At 32.5% G+C, this 20,563-nt stretch overlaps 1 protein-coding gene across 3 annotated transcripts in view; it reads right to left on the bottom strand.

Annotated features, from left to right (window-relative positions):
* PTPRQ (protein tyrosine phosphatase receptor type Q) overlaps positions 1-20,563 on the bottom strand; it is a 246,333-nt gene that overhangs the window by 170,470 nt on the left and 55,300 nt on the right. For all 3 annotated transcript variants that reach the window (XM_077845626.1, XM_077845627.1, XM_077845628.1), the window contains 6 exons: positions 19,894-20,120; positions 17,355-17,424; positions 12,284-12,483; positions 10,895-11,141; positions 9,216-9,344; positions 7,039-7,185 (listed from right to left, as the gene is read on the bottom strand). In XM_077845626.1, the coding sequence (XP_077701752.1) occupies positions 7,039-7,185; positions 9,216-9,344; positions 10,895-11,141; positions 12,284-12,483; positions 17,355-17,424; positions 19,894-20,120 (1,020 nt within the window). The remainder of the gene's footprint in view (positions 1-7,038; positions 7,186-9,215; positions 9,345-10,894; positions 11,142-12,283; positions 12,484-17,354; positions 17,425-19,893; positions 20,121-20,563) is intronic.

The following is a 20,563-nucleotide window of genomic DNA, read 5'->3' as shown; positions in this document are numbered from 1 at the left end:
TATAAAATCATAAGAACAGAACAAAAAATAATATCCAGAAGACTTTGTCTGAAATTAAATGTAGTTGGTAAATTCAATTAGATTGTCTTTGAACTTGTTACATGAGATTGTTTGAAGAGTTGATTGATTTTGCTCTGCTGAATTTACAAATGAATTATGTGAGTCTCTAATTTCAGGTACCCTTACTCTTTTCAGTAATAAAGAGAAACAGAAACAAAACTAACATCTGGTTTACAATAAAGCACCAAGTACTTACACAAATTCTAGTTAGAAAGTGACCAAGAGTGACATCCAGTAAACCTCCCAGTAGTACAGGCGTAATAACAGATCAAGGATAAACATGCCCTGGGATTTTGTCTACTTTTTTTTTTTTTAATAGCTAGTGTGATTCTGAATAGCCAATTAAACCCTCCTCTAAGTTTATTAACCTATAAAATGGGTATAATTATATCGTTCTTATTACTAGGCAAGGTTATGGTAAGGGACCTTGAATGAAATGTTCAAGAAAGAAAATGATAGAACTCCTCATTGATGAGGGAACAGAAGGCTAGCTGAGGACAAAGCACAAGCTGACACCCCACAAACAACCCCCCCTCCCCACCCAGGTGGGATATGTGTGACATTCTCAGGCACTCCTGGCTGCCCTAAAGCCAAGGGAAAGAAAAACTAATAGTTAACTTATAGAGATTATAGCCCTATAGACATAAGTCTCCCTCAGTTTACAAAATGTCTTAGTGATTTACAAGAAAAGCATTCTTATCAGTAAGCTAACTTCTGGAAGGAAACTCCCAACTACCTTAACGTTAATGCTTTACTAAAGGGAAAAACAACCTTAACTTGACAATGGCAAGGCCTCCAATATCTGGTAGGTCCTCTTTAGCATACAAAAATTCCTTTGAAGGCCTCCCTTTTCCTTACCTGCCCCAACTCCTAAGCAAATAATCAGCCACCCCTCACAGCTCACAGGCAGCTCTTCCTGCCTGCGGGTCCTATCCCATGCTTTAATAAAACCACCAACTTGCACCAAAGACATCCCAAGACTTCTTTCTTGGTAGTCAGCTCCAGACCTCAGCCAAACCTCATCTATATTCCCAAACTACATCATTATTACCAAGATGTGGTAAAACATCAAATTCATTTCCCTAAGCTATTTTGCATTTGTATAGTTTTAGCAAATACCATTTAGAACAGAGGCACTTTATGGGTATAACATAAAGAATGACCCTTTTTACTTTTAAGATAACAGAAAGGAATTAAAAATTAATGTCACAACTCTTACAAATAACATTTAAAATTATCTCTAGAGAACTTATCAAACTCAACACCCAAGAAACAAAAAATCCAATCATGAAATGAGCAGAAGACATGAACAGAAATTTCACCAAAGAAGACATAGACATGGCCAACAAGCACATGAGAAAATGCTCTGCATCACTTGCCATCAGGGAAATACAAATCAAAACCACAATGAGATACCACCTCACACCAGTGAGAATGGTGACAATTAACAAGGCAGGAAACAACAAAGGTTGGAGAGGATGTGGAGAAAGGGGAACCCTCTTACACTGTTGGTGGGGATGTGAACTGGTACAGCCACTCTGGAAAACTGTGTGGAGGTTCCTCAAAGAGTTAAAAATAGACCTGCCCTACGACCCAGCAATTGCACTGCTGGGGATTTACCCCAAAGATACAGATGCAATGAAATGCCGGGACACCTGCACCCTGATGTTTCTAGCAGCAATGTCCACAATAGCCAAACTGTGGAAGGAGCCTTGGTGTCCATCTATGATGAATGGATAAAGAAGCTGTGGTCTATGTATACAAGGGAATATTCCTCAGCCATTAGAAATGAGGAATACCCACCATTTGCTTCGACGTGGATGGACCTGGAGGGTATTATGCTGAGTGAAGTAAGCAATCGGAGAAGGACAATCTTCATATGGTTTCACTCATATGTGGAATATAAGAAATAGTGAAAAGGATTATAAGGAAAAGGAGGGGAACTTGGAAAAATCGAGACTCCGTAACTCTGGGAAATGAACAACAGGTAGTGGAAAGGGAGGTGGGCAGGGGGATGGGGGACTGGGTGAAGGGCACTGAGGGGGGCACTTGAGGGGATGAGCACTGGGTGTTATACTGTATGTTGGCAAATTGAACTTAAACAAAAACAAATGTAAAGATATATATATATATATAATTACATATGTATAATTTATATATTTATATATATAAATATATATTTATATATATTACATATATATATATAATTTAAAATTAGTGAACATGATTATGTCTACCTCAACCATACAGGAAACTGTATGGAGTTTTCATTCCATAGATTTTTTTTGTCTCTATGAAGTAACCATTTAGAAAGCCCTCTAGATACTGTAACAATACAAATATTTCTGAATGTTTTTAAATAGTTAATGACTAGATGAATGAATGAGTCATTCTTGCCTAAGATTTTTCTTACTGCAGCCAAGATTTTCCTGTACAGCATGTAGTAACACCTGTGCTCAAAACTGAGTTATAAACATGAAATTAAACCTGTAATCTGCTAATTCTTTAAATCTCCTTTTCTAAAAACATTTCAAAATTCTATATATAGAAGGATAACTCTTTAGATTGATCTGTCCCCACAGCAGTTCTAATCTGAAGGGAAAACATTTGACCTTTGAAGGATGGAGGAGGAGTTCTAGGACCCCAAAATCACTGATTCACTCCTTCATCATTCAACAGACTAAGCCCTCACTCTTGGTCATTATTCTAGGCACTTGAGGATAGAGGGAGAAATGAGATAGATAAAACCTTTTGCACAGGCCACTTCATATATATATATATATATATATATATATATATATATATATATAGTCCTTATGTTTCTACCATCATATTTACCAACACGCATTTTTTCAAAGGCAGAGCAACTTTCTAATTAACTGTGTACTATGAAAATAACAGCCATTTAGAGAGTAAAGCTTCCATTCCACCTTTCTTCTACATTTTATTTTAGAATTGCTATGTAGACAAAGCATTGGCCAGTATCGTATAACATAATTCATAGAAGAGATCTGGCATTTTTCCATTTAATTTGAACTTGTGTAGAACCTCAATTAAAGAAACAAATCTAATGACTACCCTGATCAGATTAAGAGATAAGGAAACCCTGCATATCAAAAAATAAGTGTCATTTACATCTGATTTAACACATTAATGTAGTAGAAAACCAAAACTACCCAATACAGCAAAAAAGAAAAAAGTATGTGTGTATGTAAATATATATATATATATTTTTTTTTTACTGTCTCTTATTTAATCAAAGAGAACAGTAGCAGTCTCTTTACCTTCTAATATGTAAGATATTTTCAATATAACTTAATAAATATTGCTCCATGACACTAATTCTAAATTACAGTTCAAGTAAAGATTAAGTGGTTCTATATTACTCTAAAAATGTACCGCAAACCTGAATAAGAACAACTGTAAAGCTATCTCTCTCTCTCCTTTTTCAATGAAAGAAGAAAAAACTTAGGGGATACAGGAAATGACTCCATTTGTCCTTGTCCTTGTCCTTAGAAAGATACTTGATCTATTACACCACAAATTCTTATGAGGAAACCAGAGAAGTATGGATTAAATCAAACTCCTTTTAATATTGATACCAAATTAACTAAAGAAAATCAAATACACAAGGCAATTATTCATGGTTCAGCATCAATCCTGAGGTGTTGTCCACAAGGATTACTTAAGAATCATTCTCAAGTCAATACATCCATAAATTTTATTAATGAAAGACAAACAGAATAGGCATATGAAGGATAAATAATATTTGAAATGATTTTAAGCTTTCGAATGAAAAAGGATTAAAAAGGAAACAAATGGTACTGGGGCAAAGAAAATACATTAAATTTTGCCATTATGTAAAGTGCCTGGGTGGCTCAGGTGGTTGAGCATCTGACTCTTGGTTTCAGCTCAGATCATGATCTCAGGGCCATGGTCTCAGGGGAGGAGGACTGAGCCCTGTGTAGGTTTCCATGCTCAGTGGGGAATCTGCTTAAGGTTCTCTCCCTATCCCTTTGCCCCTCCTGTGGTTCTCTCTCTCAAATCAATAACTCTTTAAAAATAAAATAAATTTTGCCATTATCTTGCAAATTAAGTTAATTAAATTTTAATTAATTTTGAAAAAAATCTATTGACAAAACTCATTGAGAACCTTGAAAAGGTAAATCTCTCAGTGATTTTTCTACAAAAGATTTACTATTTGCAGAAAGTAGCAAGTTGAAGGACAAAAGTCTTCATTTTCATGGTCTATTAATTGAAGAATATATATGGATTTCAATTCTCTGCTTTTAAGAAATTATGTTAACTTTATTTTTTTTAAGATTTTATTTATTTAATCCTGAGAGACACAGAGAGAGAGAGAGAGAGAGAGAGAGAGAGGCAGAGACACAGGCAGAGGGAGAAGCAGGCTCTCTGCAGGGAGCCTGTCATGGGACTCCATCCTGGGTCTCCAGTATTACGCTCTGGGCTGAAGATGGCGCTAAACCGCTGAGCCACTGGGGATGCCCTGATGTTAAACTTTCTTATGAGATCTTTGATACTAGTGACAGAAAAGTTATTAGGGGATATTGAAGCAATAAAGTTTTACTTAAGATTTGTTTAACCGCCATGCAAATAATAAGAAAATGCTGGTACCTATGTTATATTCAATAGCATTGTCTCATTTTGGGAAACACTACTCCATGACACTTTGTAACACTGGAAATTATTAAAGTATTATTGTTTACCAAAACCATCTCTTCTTCATGTCTATGTAGAATACTGTTCAGTAACATGTCAATGAATATGTAGGAATCTATGAAATGTAGAGGAGTACTGCTATAACAACATGATGTTGATTTTCTTTGATGATCAAAGTAGACTATGAACATAACATTCTCAGTGTTAATGAAATCAGCCCCATATTACTATAATAGCATATATCGTTATCTCTAAGAGGTCAATTCAACATTCTTCTATGAAGATCTGCAGACTTGTTAGAATACTAGTTGTTTTAAAAGACATTAATTTAAAAATTGGTCCTAATGAATTTTTAAAAAGACTTTTATATATGGAGAAGAAAATAAATTGAGTAGATTTCATTAGAACACAAAGAGCACTGTTGTATTAATAAATGAAAAAGAAGAGTTTAAACTGAAGATCTCAATTTTAACTGAAAGTATATAGTTCTAGTGAGTTATTAGATTGCTCTCATATAGTTTAAAGATTCCTTTATTACAGTTTTAATTAGCAGGACCAGGACGAATTAGTGTTGTCAGAAGTTGAAAGCGACATTTACTGCATTTGCTAGAGCATTTCACTGAAGCCCTTCCTAAGTCTGAACTATCCCAAGATAACTCCATGGTGAAAGGTTGGCATGCAGAGGTAAGAGCCATGCCATTTCTGCCCTTAGTGGAACCCACCTGAGAGCCACCTGGATATGGTCAGGAGGATAGTAAGATAGTAGGATAAATTGTTTATTATATAACACAAAGGCAGTCATTTGTTCAAAATAATTTTGTGTGAAAAATAAGCCCTGTGAAATATATTGAACAATGTCCTTATATTTTTATTTATTATTTTGTGCATAAAAAATGCAAAAATAAAGAAAAGGAGATGAACTGTTTAAATGATGTCTAAAATAAACAGCATGACATCATATGTGGCAATATATTACCTATTTTCCTATTTTTGTCAAATGCTATAAGCCAAGAATAATAACAATAAAACAATAATCCTAAATTGCAGATTCAGCTTAGGGGCACCAAAACTGGCCTGATTTGAAGGAAGACAAAAGATTCTGTATTTAATCGTATAACATAAGAATAAAAATCAGTTGATCAATTAAGTTGTTTGAGAAAATGCTATTAAAACCAAACTCAAGGACTCTAGTCTGATGAGGGCCAGGTCACTGCTGTTTTTGAGAATCATTCATAAAGCTGTCTAACTTTCCAAGAAATGCTTAAGAGCAATGATTAGGTGAAGGGGAGATTTAAGGTGTAATGGAAAAACATACAAAGCTAAGACTCTTCTGACAGAAACACAATAGAAAAATGTTAATATGAGAACAGTTTGCTTGTAAGTATACATCTTTTTCTTAATCTGTATATTGAAATCAAATATGCATCAGCATTTTCATTTGAAATTGATATAAAACATAATTTTTATGTTCTTTCAACAGCAAAATACTACCAATGGTTAATTGTTCTTTGAAGGGGAGAAGTACAAAATTCCCTAATAGTTGCTGCCCCCTAATGGTCAAATACTTGAGTGATTTATCTGATGAACATAGGCCCCAGTCTTTAGTTGTACGTGCATTGTGTGCACTTGCACACACGTATATTTAATTTACAAGTTACGGTATGTTAGCTATCACACAAAATCTGGAAACTACGTTATGAGACAAAGTGCTAACATTTTTTAAACATCTAAAACTGTGATGTTTAATACATGCAAATAAAAATTTTGTTTAGGAGAGCTATTGTTTTTGTTATTTCAAGATGGGCTGCTAAATTTATATTATGCACCCTCTAGGAATCCTCCCTTGCTTGAAATACCCTTTTGTTATCTTTTTTTATCTTTTGTTATCTTTTGTTATCTTTTGTTATAAGCATTGGGGATATATGGATTCCCCTAGATATTATTCTGTGAGAAAAATCTATTCTATATTGAATACTGTGAATCAAGCAATGTTAAATGTGTTTGTTTACTTTGGCCTCTTGTTGAGGTTTTGCCGATCTTCAGTGTGAGTCTCCAACAGACCGATACTACATGTAGGGCTTCCTAATCTTGCTTGATCTCCCGTGCCTCTATGAAGCATGCTGTGGGTTTAATGTTCTAGGAACACATGTTCAGAATGCACTAGGTAGTAATCTGATAAGGAAGTAGCATGAATTAAGTAAATATAAACCAAATAGCTTCTCATATAATGTTTAACCAATGCAATAAAATCCACAAGCAGAGTAAACTATCTTATGAACACACTGAAGATGTTCTTACCTTCTGGAGGAGTGAATACTGAAATATTTGATTTGGGTCCAATTCCTGCACTGGTCTCAGCGGCAACATATACATCATACACTGTAAATGGTGTTAGGTTAGTGAACGCAAACTTGAGGTCTTTTGTGCTATTATCCAAAATCTGACCTGCAAAAAGCAAAAGATATTTTGCTTTTCATTTTATAAATTTATTTTTTATTGGTGCTCAATTTGCCAACATATAGCATAACACCCAGTGCTCAGATATTTTGCTTTTCAATTTTGAATTATTTTCTCATCAAGCATGTGATCATTCTCACATTTAAGTAGAGAGTCAAGAACAGCAATTAATGTTTGTTATTACAATTCTAAGATATTACAATTACAATTATTACAAGGTTCAAACATTTAGCTTAGTGGTACATTGATATCAGGCTAATCAAAACAATGGAAAGAACATGAAAATCTTCTAATATTCCAAATAACTTATTAAATCATAAAGCCCTATCCAATTACATTATTTTTTTAAACATTTTTAAAAGGAAAACCTTATATTTTGCTAATATTAAAATAGTGACAGTATTTTATACATAAATCCAGTCAATTAAAATGCTAAACATTCTCATTATCTTCTATAAAAAAACATATTTAGAAAATATTTGTAGTTCAGCTTCTGAGCAAAACTCCTTAAAAGTCCATTATTGAAATTCTTTTAATCCTCAACTTTGCCTCTGAAAAATTCTTTCATCTCTCCCTGTAGCTGAAACCTGGCTCTCCCCTAAAAACACAGCTTCTGTTCCCTGCAACCACTCCAAATGGTCTAATTTTTCCCACAATCATCAAGTGACTAGGCCTTCTGGTCTGGTATGTGTTTTCCCAGCACCTCAGGGCCTAGTCTTAGGTCCTTTGTCCCACACCTCCCTCTTTACAAAAGTTCACAATTTTTTTATTTCATGTCATGGATGGCCTCCACCAGCCCTTCTTGTTGCAGTGATGGATCTTCTAGGCCCAGGGTTACTCACCCTCATTCTGGGAGGTTTAGTGCCTGTTTCAATGTCACTGCTCTCAGTGCTACCATCTTAATTTGTGGTGATTTCAGTATCTTTAGAGATAATCCTTAAAACAATCCCAGCTCTCTTCAAATAATCTAACCCATCACCCTATCTCAGCCACTCCCATAGACATCGCTATTACCAGTAACTGTGAATCTTTCATGATCTCAATTTCATGCCACTGTCTCTGACCATTCCTTCTTAACTCCTATTCACTTATTCTAGGACCCTGAAGCAACAATTCATTAAGTTCACTGGGGCCTCCAATTCATTGATCTTATTATCTATTTTATTTTATTCTGTTTAGTTTGGTCCCTCACCACTTGGTTTCCATTCTTTATCTAGCCTCAATGGCACTGTCAATTATAATCACAACTTTCACAGGAGCCTTCAATTCCATTGCCCTTCTCTTGTTGAAGGGAGCTGGAGAAAATCACAAATCCACTCTAACTGATATCACTTTATACACTACCACACCTCAAATGAGCCCTAAATTTTGCCTAGCCCCCTACTCAACTTCTGTGGCCCAAACAGTCTCTACTCTTCTGTTTTATTTCTTTCATAGAACAATAGGATCTCAGATTAGGAAAGAATTTTAAAGTTTACTTAATTGACTTCCAGAAATACATTATTTGAACCCCTCAAAATATCTGACAAGTGGATGTCTAGGTCTTGCTTGTCCACAAAGATGGAGAACTTGCTACATTATGAAGTTGCCTATATTATTTTTAGAGAGTTCCAATTATTAGAATATATTCCTTGTTCTAAGCAGATATATGATCAAATATAACTGAAGTCCATTGTTCTTCATAAATATATTTGCAGTTAGAGTAAATCAAGTCCTTTTGTTCAAGCATTTGAAGACATGTACGTCCTCTAACACCTCTCTTCTTAGGAGTTATCTCATTCTCTCAGCTTCTCCTCATGAAATAGGGAACTTGGACAATGTTTTGCCATCTGTATTTGTATTTATGATTTTAAGCAAAAAGTTCAAAGAGTCTCACCTCCCTTATTGCTTTTCTATTATTTGCTTCAATTTAGGATCTTATAAAAAAGATCATGATACTTTTAAGAAGTTTGATAATATTAACATATTTTGCATAATTCTTACTCCAAAAGATAAGCACAAAACTGATTCAGACTTACCTGATGGTCCATATAATTCAACTCTATAACTAAATTTCCCTGTTACCACATTTGGTGGGTCCCATGAAATTGAAAAGGACTTCCCTGTAATGTTGCCTGTTACACAATTTTGTGGTGGTCCTTCAGGCACTAAAATGGTTATAGAAAAAAATGAATAAATGATATATACTTAAAATAAATGAACATATTATTGCATATATACAATAAAACACAAAGTCAGAAGGAAAATAAAATGTCACATTATGAGCAAATGTTTTTTTAACTTAGGAAAGGAAAAATGAATGAATTGAAGAATTTAAATAAGACATGCTGGATCATCAGATAAACTACTTATTTACAACAGTTACTAGTTTAATTTGATGCTGTATATGACTGCGTAAGGTATTTCATTCTCATTCCAATATTGTTTCTTGCACAGTTACGTTGTCCTGATGGATACTTATGTATTTAATTCAACCAGGCCTGGGCTTCTGCCTTGAAAAATGCTCTCCCTCTGGTGGACACTGGTAGAGGGTCAGGGAATTAACTCCACCTACATCACCTTATTGGCAAGGATCCTCACTTTCTTTATCAATATTTGTATTTGGTTCCCAGAGGAAATTTATAACCTACAGTTAGAAGATTCTGATGTAACATTGGTAACATATAAAACGTAATGACATTTTTAAAGTCTACTTTTCACAGATATGTTCCTACATTTTATTTTCTTTTGATTGAAGTGAACTATTCCAAATATCTTTCTCAAGCCGAAGTTCTCATCTACTAAATTTCACTTTGTGTTATCCTTATGAAATTATTTTTTTGGCTATAAAAGAAGTATAGAAGGAGGAAATGGTATGATTTAAAGATGATTTAAATCAAGAAAAAAAACTTCAAACTTTATATGATGAAACGAAGAAGCTGACAGCTGTCATCAGGAAAAAAAAATAATGTGCTTTAGGGAAATTATCTTACCAGCAATAATTTCTAGTAACCTCAAAAAATTATCAATCACAACTGAATATCTGATACCACGTATTTAGTATAGTATCAGGTCAGTAACCACATAAATATATATGTATATATATTCTCATAATTAAATATATAAACACTCATAACTAGAAATGTGTACCCTTCAAACTTAGTAATAATAACATCTAATTACTCCCATTAAACCCAACACCATCATAAAGGAGGTACTATTGCTGTCTCCATTTTTCACATAGGGAAACTCTAGTGCAATATGTAGTTTATTTTTTAAGTACTATTTTTGTCTGCTACTGAAATATGAATCACATGATATTTCTTTCACTATAGGTGTTACCTCCACATTTGGTTATAACAGTATAAGTGAGAGGAGGATACAGATGATTATAGGAGATGAAGAAGGGCAGAGATGATTATGAACAATTGCTTAGATCAAAGAACAATAAAAGCTGATCATAGGATCACGGTTATTAGCTCAAGGATGGATTCTTTCAAATCTCCTTTCTCTTTTTAGATGCTTATGTTTGTACTGTAAAATAATATTGAAATTAAAGATGCTCCAGATGGTATGTCCATGATCTGTTACTGGGGTAGAAAGTTATTGAAAGGGAAGGAAGGTTTTAACAAAAAGATCTATATGAAAACAATGAGAGATTATTTTATAAATAATTTAATTATTTTTTTCTACATACACAAAAAATGAAACACCATACCTGATTCTGGTGTCCTGACAATGGTACTATCAATATAACCTGCTTCAGTTGTAACAGCAGAAACTTCAAAAAGATACGTTGTATAAGGTCTCAAATGTGTCACTATGAAACTTATAGGCTCTTTCCACACAGAGCTTATCTTACTCCTTGCCAACGTGCTTGAATATGTGGTACGTGATGGAGGTGTAACTCTACCAAGGGTTGGAGAAGGGCTGGTTGTACTCCATAAAAAAGATTCATTATTCTCCTAGTGAACAAAATAAATAACCATTGAAAAATAATATGGTACCTCTTGATGAACATGAGAAGTGTAATTCATTTATTTTTCCTTTATAGCATAAATATCATTCTTAAATTTATGTATATGTGTATGATTCATTAAGATTTAATAGATTATTATCTATTCAATTTACAGATAAATTTGCTAGAGTTTAATTATACCCATTTATGTCTACAGTTTTAGAATAGAATATATTTATTGTGTTCTTTATACCTTAATATTTCTTATGAGTAGGATTTCAAAAGGCTTAGAATAAAGGTAAAGCTACCGCAAAATCATTAATAAGAATCTTTAAAATTCATGTTAAAAAGTACAAGAACCAAAGAAGTAAACTATATTCCCTTTTGTGAAATTTCAAGCATAGGTCGCTTTCTCACTGGTACTATCTTTTTTTTTCTCATAAATACTCAAATGATAAAGCCAATAGCACATATGTTGCATATGTGTATATGTGCATGTATGTATGTTTATGTGCACATTAGAAATACATCCTAACTTTAAAAAGGTTTTAATACTTCTATAAATTATTTAAAACAAAAGTAATTTTCTTTGTTTCTCCAGTAATATCACAAAAATCATCCAAATTAATTTTGGAAAAGCATTATTATGGTACTTCCAGGGATTTCCCATAAATGACTAGAGTCATAAATTCTTCATCAAAGACATGCACAGCAAAAACAATCTACTTCCACAACATCACTTTGTTGCCTTCCCTTCCTCTCTTGTCACATGGAAATATTATCTTTTTTTTTTCCAGTGATATCCTATACTTTCCTATTTCAAGCCTTTATAAAATATCCTCCACCCAAAATACTCCCCTCACATGCTCTCCCTGTCCTTACACCATGGCCAATCCAAGACCCATTAACAAATGTTACTCCTTCCATGAAGTCTCTTCAGAGCTCCCTGCAGGATTTTTATACCTCTTGAATTCTCAGACCCTTCTCTTATTCTACCTTGAATATAGCCAATTGTGTATAACATGATACTATACCTAACGCTATGTAATCAAACGGCTAATAACCACTGTGGTTTAAAAAGTTTCCATATACTGGAAACTTCCCTCACCTAAAGTTTTTGAGACATAGAAAGTGTTCCACAATACTTACATTACATTCTGGCAACTTCCCAGTCAAAATGTCTTCTACTCTGATGGAGACATCTTCCACTACTATCCCACTTCTGGCATGCTTGACACTAATCTTGAAGCTGGTTATTTTGCCATTTGGTTGCCAAGGTAAATACCAAATCAGGTTTACTGAAGAATAGTTAAAGGCCTCAACTGTGAGATTCACCACTTTTCCTGGAGCTGGGAAAGTGAGAGAGATTGCAGGAAAGGAGAAAATACTATTATAAAATTTAGAATGGCATTTATATAATGTTGGGATGTTTTATTTCTCATATTATATAAAATTAAATATACTCTCTTAGAAAAAAGATCTACTCAGGCAAGACTTTTTGAAATATATTTAGTTAATTTTGCCTAAGATAAAGAACTGGAATTTGAGCTCATAGAGTTGTGGTTAAGACGGAAATAAGTTAACTTTAGCATTATTTATCTAATGGATCCATGGGTGAACTATTTCAAAATAAGTCTGAAAAATATCCAATCAACAGTTATTTGTGAATCTACAAACAAATTTGAATAACAGATCCCCTCCTAAAATATTTTGGAATTACACAGATTCCTTAGATAATGAAGAAGTGGCAAATTGAAACAATTATTCAACCATTTATACCAAAGAGCACATTTCTGGAATGTATGTAAATATCTAGTTTCTAATATAAAGTGAATAGCACCCAACTGGTTGTGATTATGATATTTTGAGTTTTATACACCCTCAAAATCAAATTTCACCGAATTCACGATACTTTATCATCAATTATTGATAAATGGCAATAACAATCCATATGCTAGGGGCACCTGAGTGGCTCAGTTGCTTGGGCATCTGCCTTCAGCTCAGGTCATGATCTCCTGAGATCAAGCCCTGTGTGGGGCTCCCTGCTCAGAAGTCTGCTTCTTTCTCTGTCCCTCCTCTTGCTCGTGTGCTTTCTCTCTTGCTTGCTCACTCTCAAATAAATAAATACAATCTTTTTTTTTAAAAAAAGATATGCTATTCTAGCTATTCTAGCTAGGATGAGACAAACATGAAGCCAGAATGAAAGAATATTATGCCCATTAATTTCAAGGTAAGTTATGCAAAACTGACAAAGTAGAGTAAGATCCTTTAGCATTTAGAACAAACCTGATAAATACTACTGAAAGAAATAAAAACAAAACATGACGGTAAATCAATATAAGTGATAACAGAGGTGTCTACTATTAAGATACCAAATAATAAGAGTTTAAATGTACATTGTACAGAAGAATACCAAAATATGATTTGTAAGTTATATAAATATATAAATTATATAAGGAACTTAGGTTCTGGGAATGAGGGTTGTATATGAATATGAGTTAAACCAGAGAAACTAGGACAATTAAGGATAGCTGAGTTTTAATGAGAAAAATATAAAACAATTTAGAAGGATGATTAATCATTTATAATGAATGGAATGTTAGATGGAAATTTTTTCAAGGAAAACTCATCAATGTAATTATTTAAAGCTTAAGAAGGAAGGACAATGACAATATAACTCTCTGACACTAAATATTTAACGCTTCAATTTCTTTTGGATGGATATAATATAATAAAGAAAAATATTAAAAGGTTAAATATATGATGCTATGAAATTATGAATTAAAACTTTTATCATGAATCTTTTAAAACTGAATATATTTGATAAATAACTGTATAAATTTAAGGTGTGATTTGATACATTTCCATATTGTATTATGACTGCCATTGTAGTGATATTTAGTACTTCTACCATATTACATAATTATAATATCACATTACATACTATAATATTGCATGGTTGTCTATATTAATTATACTGTGCATCAGAGATCTATGGCTTATTTATTACTTGAGTCAAGTTTGTACCCATAAACAACATCTGTCTCATTCCCCCAACCCATCCTCTGGTAACCACCACCATTTTACTTCCTCAGTGAATCCTAATCATCCTTTAAATACCTTATTTGTGTAAACTATCCATACGTTTATAAGTATGCCTGATATACATACACACACACACACATTAAATATGTACATGCAAAAAACAAATTACAGACAAGCTAACACACTTTCAAATGAGCCTCAATAACACTCACAGGGAATTACTCAAGTATAGAGAAATTTGAATTTATAAGGTAACCAACATTCATTAAATGCATGATTTTAAAATATTCAAGAAGTGCCCCCAAAATATTAAATACATACATAGATAGTAATTATGTTGAACAATTAATGAAAAAACAGTATTTTTATCAACTTGCTTTAAAATTTTTGTTTCAATTAAATATTTCTGCTTGTGTGTTCCTTTTGTGACTTTATGGTGTCTGAAGAATAATCCTGGCTCTCTTCTGTAGTTGGTAGGTCTTTCCCTATCTTGAATATTCTAGTTTCTAGTTCTGGAGTTTTATGTGCCAAAACCTATTATTTCTTGATATTCATAGAGTGAATTTATCCATCTTGATCCAAGTTAAGGTTTGATACTGTAGTATCAAAAATTTCTATTTATAGTCATTTCATCTTTCAGATAAGTGTCTTCCAACACTTTGAGGATACATCTAGACTAGTAACATGCACATATTTGTATAGCTATGTGAAGGTGTCTACAACTTTTCAAAGTACACTCTATGCAAAGTATACATTTACTGAACCAGAAAGGAACTTCATAAATCTTTTTGCATTTCTAAATATCCATCAAGTTGAAAATGGAGGGCATCCCATTAAAGCCAAAATAAATTAAGTGTTTACCTGAAACAATACTGAATGGGAAGTTAAGAAGTTGAGATTTTTGTGCTTATGGATGCAATATTAATTCAGAATGGTATAATTAGTTAACTTTTATACTCTTCCTAAGAGTATTTTTATTCATGAGGAAAGGAATTCCTTCTGATTTGACCATAATAAATATAGTTTATTTATTCTATTGAACTAACCCTTCAATTTGGGTTCTTTTAGCACAAATAATAAAAAGGGGCACTTGGGGAGAAAATTACAAAACACTGATGCAATTAAATTTAGATTTACATTACATTTTTACCACTTTACATTTACAAAAAAAAAAAAAAAGGAAAGATAGGGACAAGAGAAATTATATAATTCTACAATTTGCCCAAAAACACACAACAAATAAGAAACAGTGAGACATCCAAGAAAAAATTATTTCATATGTCATTCAAAAATTATTCCAATTAGCTTCCCTAAAAACTGAAAAAATTAGTGATAATTTTTCTTTTATATCCCAATAAATATTTAATTTTGAAATGATAGTTTTCCCACTGGAATTTTAGTTGTATAAATAATTTGAGAGTCAATCTGCTCAAAATCAAAAGAGTAATTTAAACCTCATAAATCATTAATTTCTAATTTTAAATAAACTCCTGAATTTTCTCTAACTTCCTATGGAATAGGACATATTTTCATATACTTCTTTAGATAAAGTCACAATAAAAACTGGGCCACAAAGCTTGATGCATATTTTTTAACATGAGTCATTGCATTATCCTCTCTAGATACACAGAGCCCGTTTCAATTTATTCCTTTGGGATAAAGTGGTTCACTGGAAGATTTTTATCTTTTAAATATGAGAACATTTATAGTTGTAAAATGTTTATAGAACATTTACTATAAAAATTATAGAATTTCTTTTTATAGCACTTGTCACTAACCTGACATATTACTCAGTAACTCATTTACTTTAGCCTACAAGAATGTAAGTTCCACAGAAAATATTTGTTGTTGAATGGAGATGCCATTATTTATTCAATCATCTTGCACTTATTGGTTCTAACTTTTTGCTATTATGTATAGAGGAACTGTTAAATAAATAAAAGCACCTCCATTCACTAGCTTATTTTTATCACAAAGCTTATGTTCTACTAGGCTGATATATACAATAAAAAATAACCAAGTAAATGTGTAATGCATCAAGCTGATCCAATGACCAAAGAGAATTTGTTAGGACTAGAAATGAACAGGAAAAAATAGAGGTTATTTTAGTAGGTATAATTAGGAGTGTTAATGTGAGATTTGAAATAACTAGGGGAGAGAGACAGGGCTATTGAGTGAAAGAGTATTCCAGTTACAGGAAACAGCAAATGCAAGGGCCTTTCGATGGAAGATAGGTGTAGGTGGTATATTTGGAGGGAAGGAAGAAAAGTTAGAGATGGATCAGAGAGGGAAAAGAGCATTCAGAGTGCTGTGGACCATGGGAAGGACTTACAGTCTTCTCCTGAATAAGATAGAACCATACTAGGAAGAGAGAAGTAATATAGTCTGGCTTATATTTCAAAAGATGATGTAGCTCTTGTGGAGAGGAGGAACTGTGGACAGGTAAGTTGGAAACCAGAAAACCAGTAAGGAGACTTAATTGTTCAGGCAAGAAGTGATGATAGATTAGAGTGATTTGCAATTAGAGTGAGATTCAGGATGCATTTTGATGTAGTTCTGGCAAGATTTGCTGATAGAAAAAAAAAAGATTTGCTGATAGACTATACTATGAGAAAGAGGCATCAATGATACATCAAGTTCTTCCCTCTCCATCATTGAAAGAAGGGAAGTATCTTAAATTGTTTTGGTAATGACTACATGTTGTGGAATAATAATACTATAAAAATCCGTATTTCCAAAAGTCCAATGTCATAAAAATGCATATGATTTGATATTAACAGGAAAAGGTGGGATATAAACTTGCATAGATGGCATAAGCCTACTTTCATTAGTACATAGTCATATAGACACATATATATGAGAGAAAAAAGGACCAGCCGGGAATGCATCAAAATGGCAACGGAGTTTTTATATGACAAGACCATGGATAATTTTTACTGTTTGTTTCTTATTTTTTCAAAGCATTTTTTTAAGATAACACTTTCTGTTTTTATAATCAGAAAGAACAATATATATTTTAATGAATAACTATCCAAGAGGATTCTAAAAGTAATTGGATGGCCATGCTGTTGAAAATTTTATAGATTTTAACACCATTATTTGGTTTATATAGCTATTTATCTTAAATGCCAAAAACTTATAATTAAGTTAATTTAGAATGATTTAGGCAAATTACCACTTTCTGCAGTTTGGAAAAGAAATGGGTCACTAAACACTCCAATACCAGCACTGTTTTCAGCAGCAACCTAAAATAGACCGAAAGAATTATGTTCAAACTTTTTACTCTCTAATTAAACAGAATCTGAAACAATAAAATTTTGACTTGTTGATAAGTTTAATGGCAAAGACACTTTTTCCTTAATTCCTGCAATATTCCCAAAGCATAAAGCACACATGGAGCTATTCCATATTTCCATTTTCCTGAAGGGTGTATTTGCAGCATATTTTGATTCAACAGGTTTCTTAAATTCCCGATGGAAAAAATTAATAGTCAAGTTTTATAGTCAATTAGTAGTTATAATAGTAACAGTTACTATTTGTGGGCAACTTTTATGTACCAGGAACTCTCCTAGAAACTTTACATATCTCATTTTGTCCACATAATCAAAACATAAGATTTTTTTTTTTTTCAAAACATAAGATGTTCTTAACAGCATTTTATAAATGAGGAAACTGATTGAAACAAGTCAAGTACCTTGATTGAGTCATACAGAAATAAGTTGCAGAACCAGAATCTATTGAAGTCATGCTTATTTCTAAAGTTCAACTCCTTTCCATTATATTTACCTGATACCAGACACTATGACTATTTCTGTAACAAATACAAGACCATGTTTATGGTATCTGGCTTGAGAGTTTACAATCTAACCAGTCAAATACATACTCAAGAAAAAATTTTAAAAATGAGTATAATCAGTGAGACTAAGTATTCTGAATTTAAAAAATAGAAAAATTCTTTTTGACTCAGATAGTCTAGTCAAATAGCCTAGAATAGGCAGAGAAAATATCCTTATTGAGCACAAGACTCTTACGCTCTTCCAAATGCCATAACTGGAGTCTGAAAACCGTATTTAAATTGAACTCCACCAATTCCCAAATGAGTAGTTGTAGATAATTTACTTAGCCCTGTTCTAAGTCACATTTTCCTTCTCTTTAAAATGGGAATAACAATATATCTATGTCATATAATTGTTCTAAGGACTAATTGAAATAACTCATGTAAAGTACTTAATAGGATTTTCCCCAGATCATATAGATTTGATATCTGCGTTTGAAGATATCAATGTACTGCACCAAATACCCTTCGGAATTCTGCAATGGTTAACATTTATTTGAACAGCGTAAAGGTCACAACAATGATTTATAAAGTATGAGATTAAAAGGAGAATAAGGGCTTCCCAATAGGCCTGAAATAAGAGAATTTAAAGGAATAAAAATTCATACTCCATAAAAATAGATCTAAGCAGAACTTGGTTAGCTAAATTACCTTTCTGTCTTCAATAGCTTATTATCACATTAAAATTTAATCTTTAAATATCACCTTTACATATCTTTATATATTATCTTAAATAGTAACTTTTACTTATTACCTTCAATATTTTAACATATAAACTAATCTGAATATGTGCTTGTTGATAGAAAATATGCATACTATGTCATTTTTAGATGTCCATTAGAAAAGGTTTCCTACTCTTTACTCATGTTTCTGCAATGAAATAGCCATCATGAATCTTTGACTTTCACCTTGGGTTTGCATCAGTAAAAATTTCCTTTTTACTATTTCTCATATGAGGGATCCCTGCTATTGGGATGCTCTCTAATTCTTACTGTGTGCTTTGATTCCACAAATAGGCATGCTTCCAATAAGGAAACCCCATGCCAGGCAAATTCTCTTTCCCATCATTTCTTACCACCCAGAAAGCCATCTCAGTTATGTCTTATATTTATACAGCTTTTATAGATTCTTTCTCCATATTTAATTATCTTAAAAGCTCAAAGAACATATTAATGTCATATTGAAAATGGAAAGGATCAAAAAGATATCTGTATCTTTTATTATACTCTGGAAATATCACAAATATATCTTAATTGTAACACTTTCATATTGCCTAATTTAGGATTGCTTTTTATATGTTCTTTATTTAATTTTTAAATAAGATGCTTAATTTTGCATATTATAAACACTGTAAAGAACTAAAAATTTTTATAAACACAATAAAACAGGGTAAAATTTCAAGAAACACTTATTGAATGGAATTGAATTGAATACATTGTTCTCTGAGAAACTGGCTCAATAGAAACTTTCATACCATTATTCAAAGTTTGATGACAGACATACAAATACAAGAAGATTAAGAGAAAAATACAAAAACTAACTTTAGATTTAGTGAAAAAGTAGAATATTTTACCTCTGAAGCCTAAATTATGTAATTTAAGCTTGATTTATTCTTTGAAACAGTCGCTAAATCAAATGTTTTCAAAATAAATAAATTATATGAATACCCTTAAAAATGAAAAGAAATTATAATAGTTCAAATGTTAAGAGCCCAGATGCGCACTGAGGTTATGACTCAGATGATCGTTCTTTAGTCACTTGGCTATGTTCAACTATAGACGTTTGTTCAGTGAGAAAGAGCTCCTTCACTTTAAAAATGAATGAAATATTTTAATACTGAGTATTAATACTTAATACTAAATATTAACAAAAATATTACCTTGATTTCATATGTTGTTCCAGGATTAAGATTAGTAAGAAGAACTTCCAGACTATCTGGCTTTGTTCTAACTTGTGTGTATTCTGTTTGCATCCATGGACAAACCTCCTTATATTTCACAATGTAAGATATAATCCTTCCATTTGGATTAGGTGGTGTATTCCAAGACAGAAGAATCCCAGCAGATCCAACTCTTTCTCCTGCTAGGAAGACTGGAGGCCCTGGTTCTATTTTTAAAGATATGTTGTTAAAAGGTCAAACGATTATTGTATCTTCACAATCATAGTAAGAAAGTTTTTTGTTTTGTTTTGTTTTGTTTTGTTTTGTTTTTTACAAATGTACACTTTTGAAGTTCCCAAAGACTAATGGTCTCTCAAATGTGAATTTATCCTCCCTCGAGCTTTGCTACCAAAAGAAAAAAAAAAAAAAGACTAAATGCCTTAGGGGATACCAAAAACATTCTTTTATAAGAATGTAAAAAATGGAATGCTACGACATACTACATGCCAAATACCCTTTTCACGCCAGATCATTTTTAAAAGAGACTTATTTGTGCAAAGCTTCCCCATAAAACTAAGAGAGCAAGAATACAGTCTTACCAACTAAATAATTCTTCCTAAGCAAGAGCAGTGAGGTTATCTTCTTGGCTCTGGATTATTATTTTTTTGGA

The sequence above is a fragment of the Canis aureus genome, chromosome 13 (assembly GCF_053574225.1).
Source record: "Canis aureus isolate CA01 chromosome 13, VMU_Caureus_v.1.0, whole genome shotgun sequence".
Classification (NCBI taxonomy): Eukaryota; Metazoa; Chordata; class Mammalia; order Carnivora; family Canidae; genus Canis; species Canis aureus.
The sequence above is the reverse complement of the archived record's forward strand: the minus strand, read 5'-3'. Positions and strand labels throughout refer to the sequence as shown.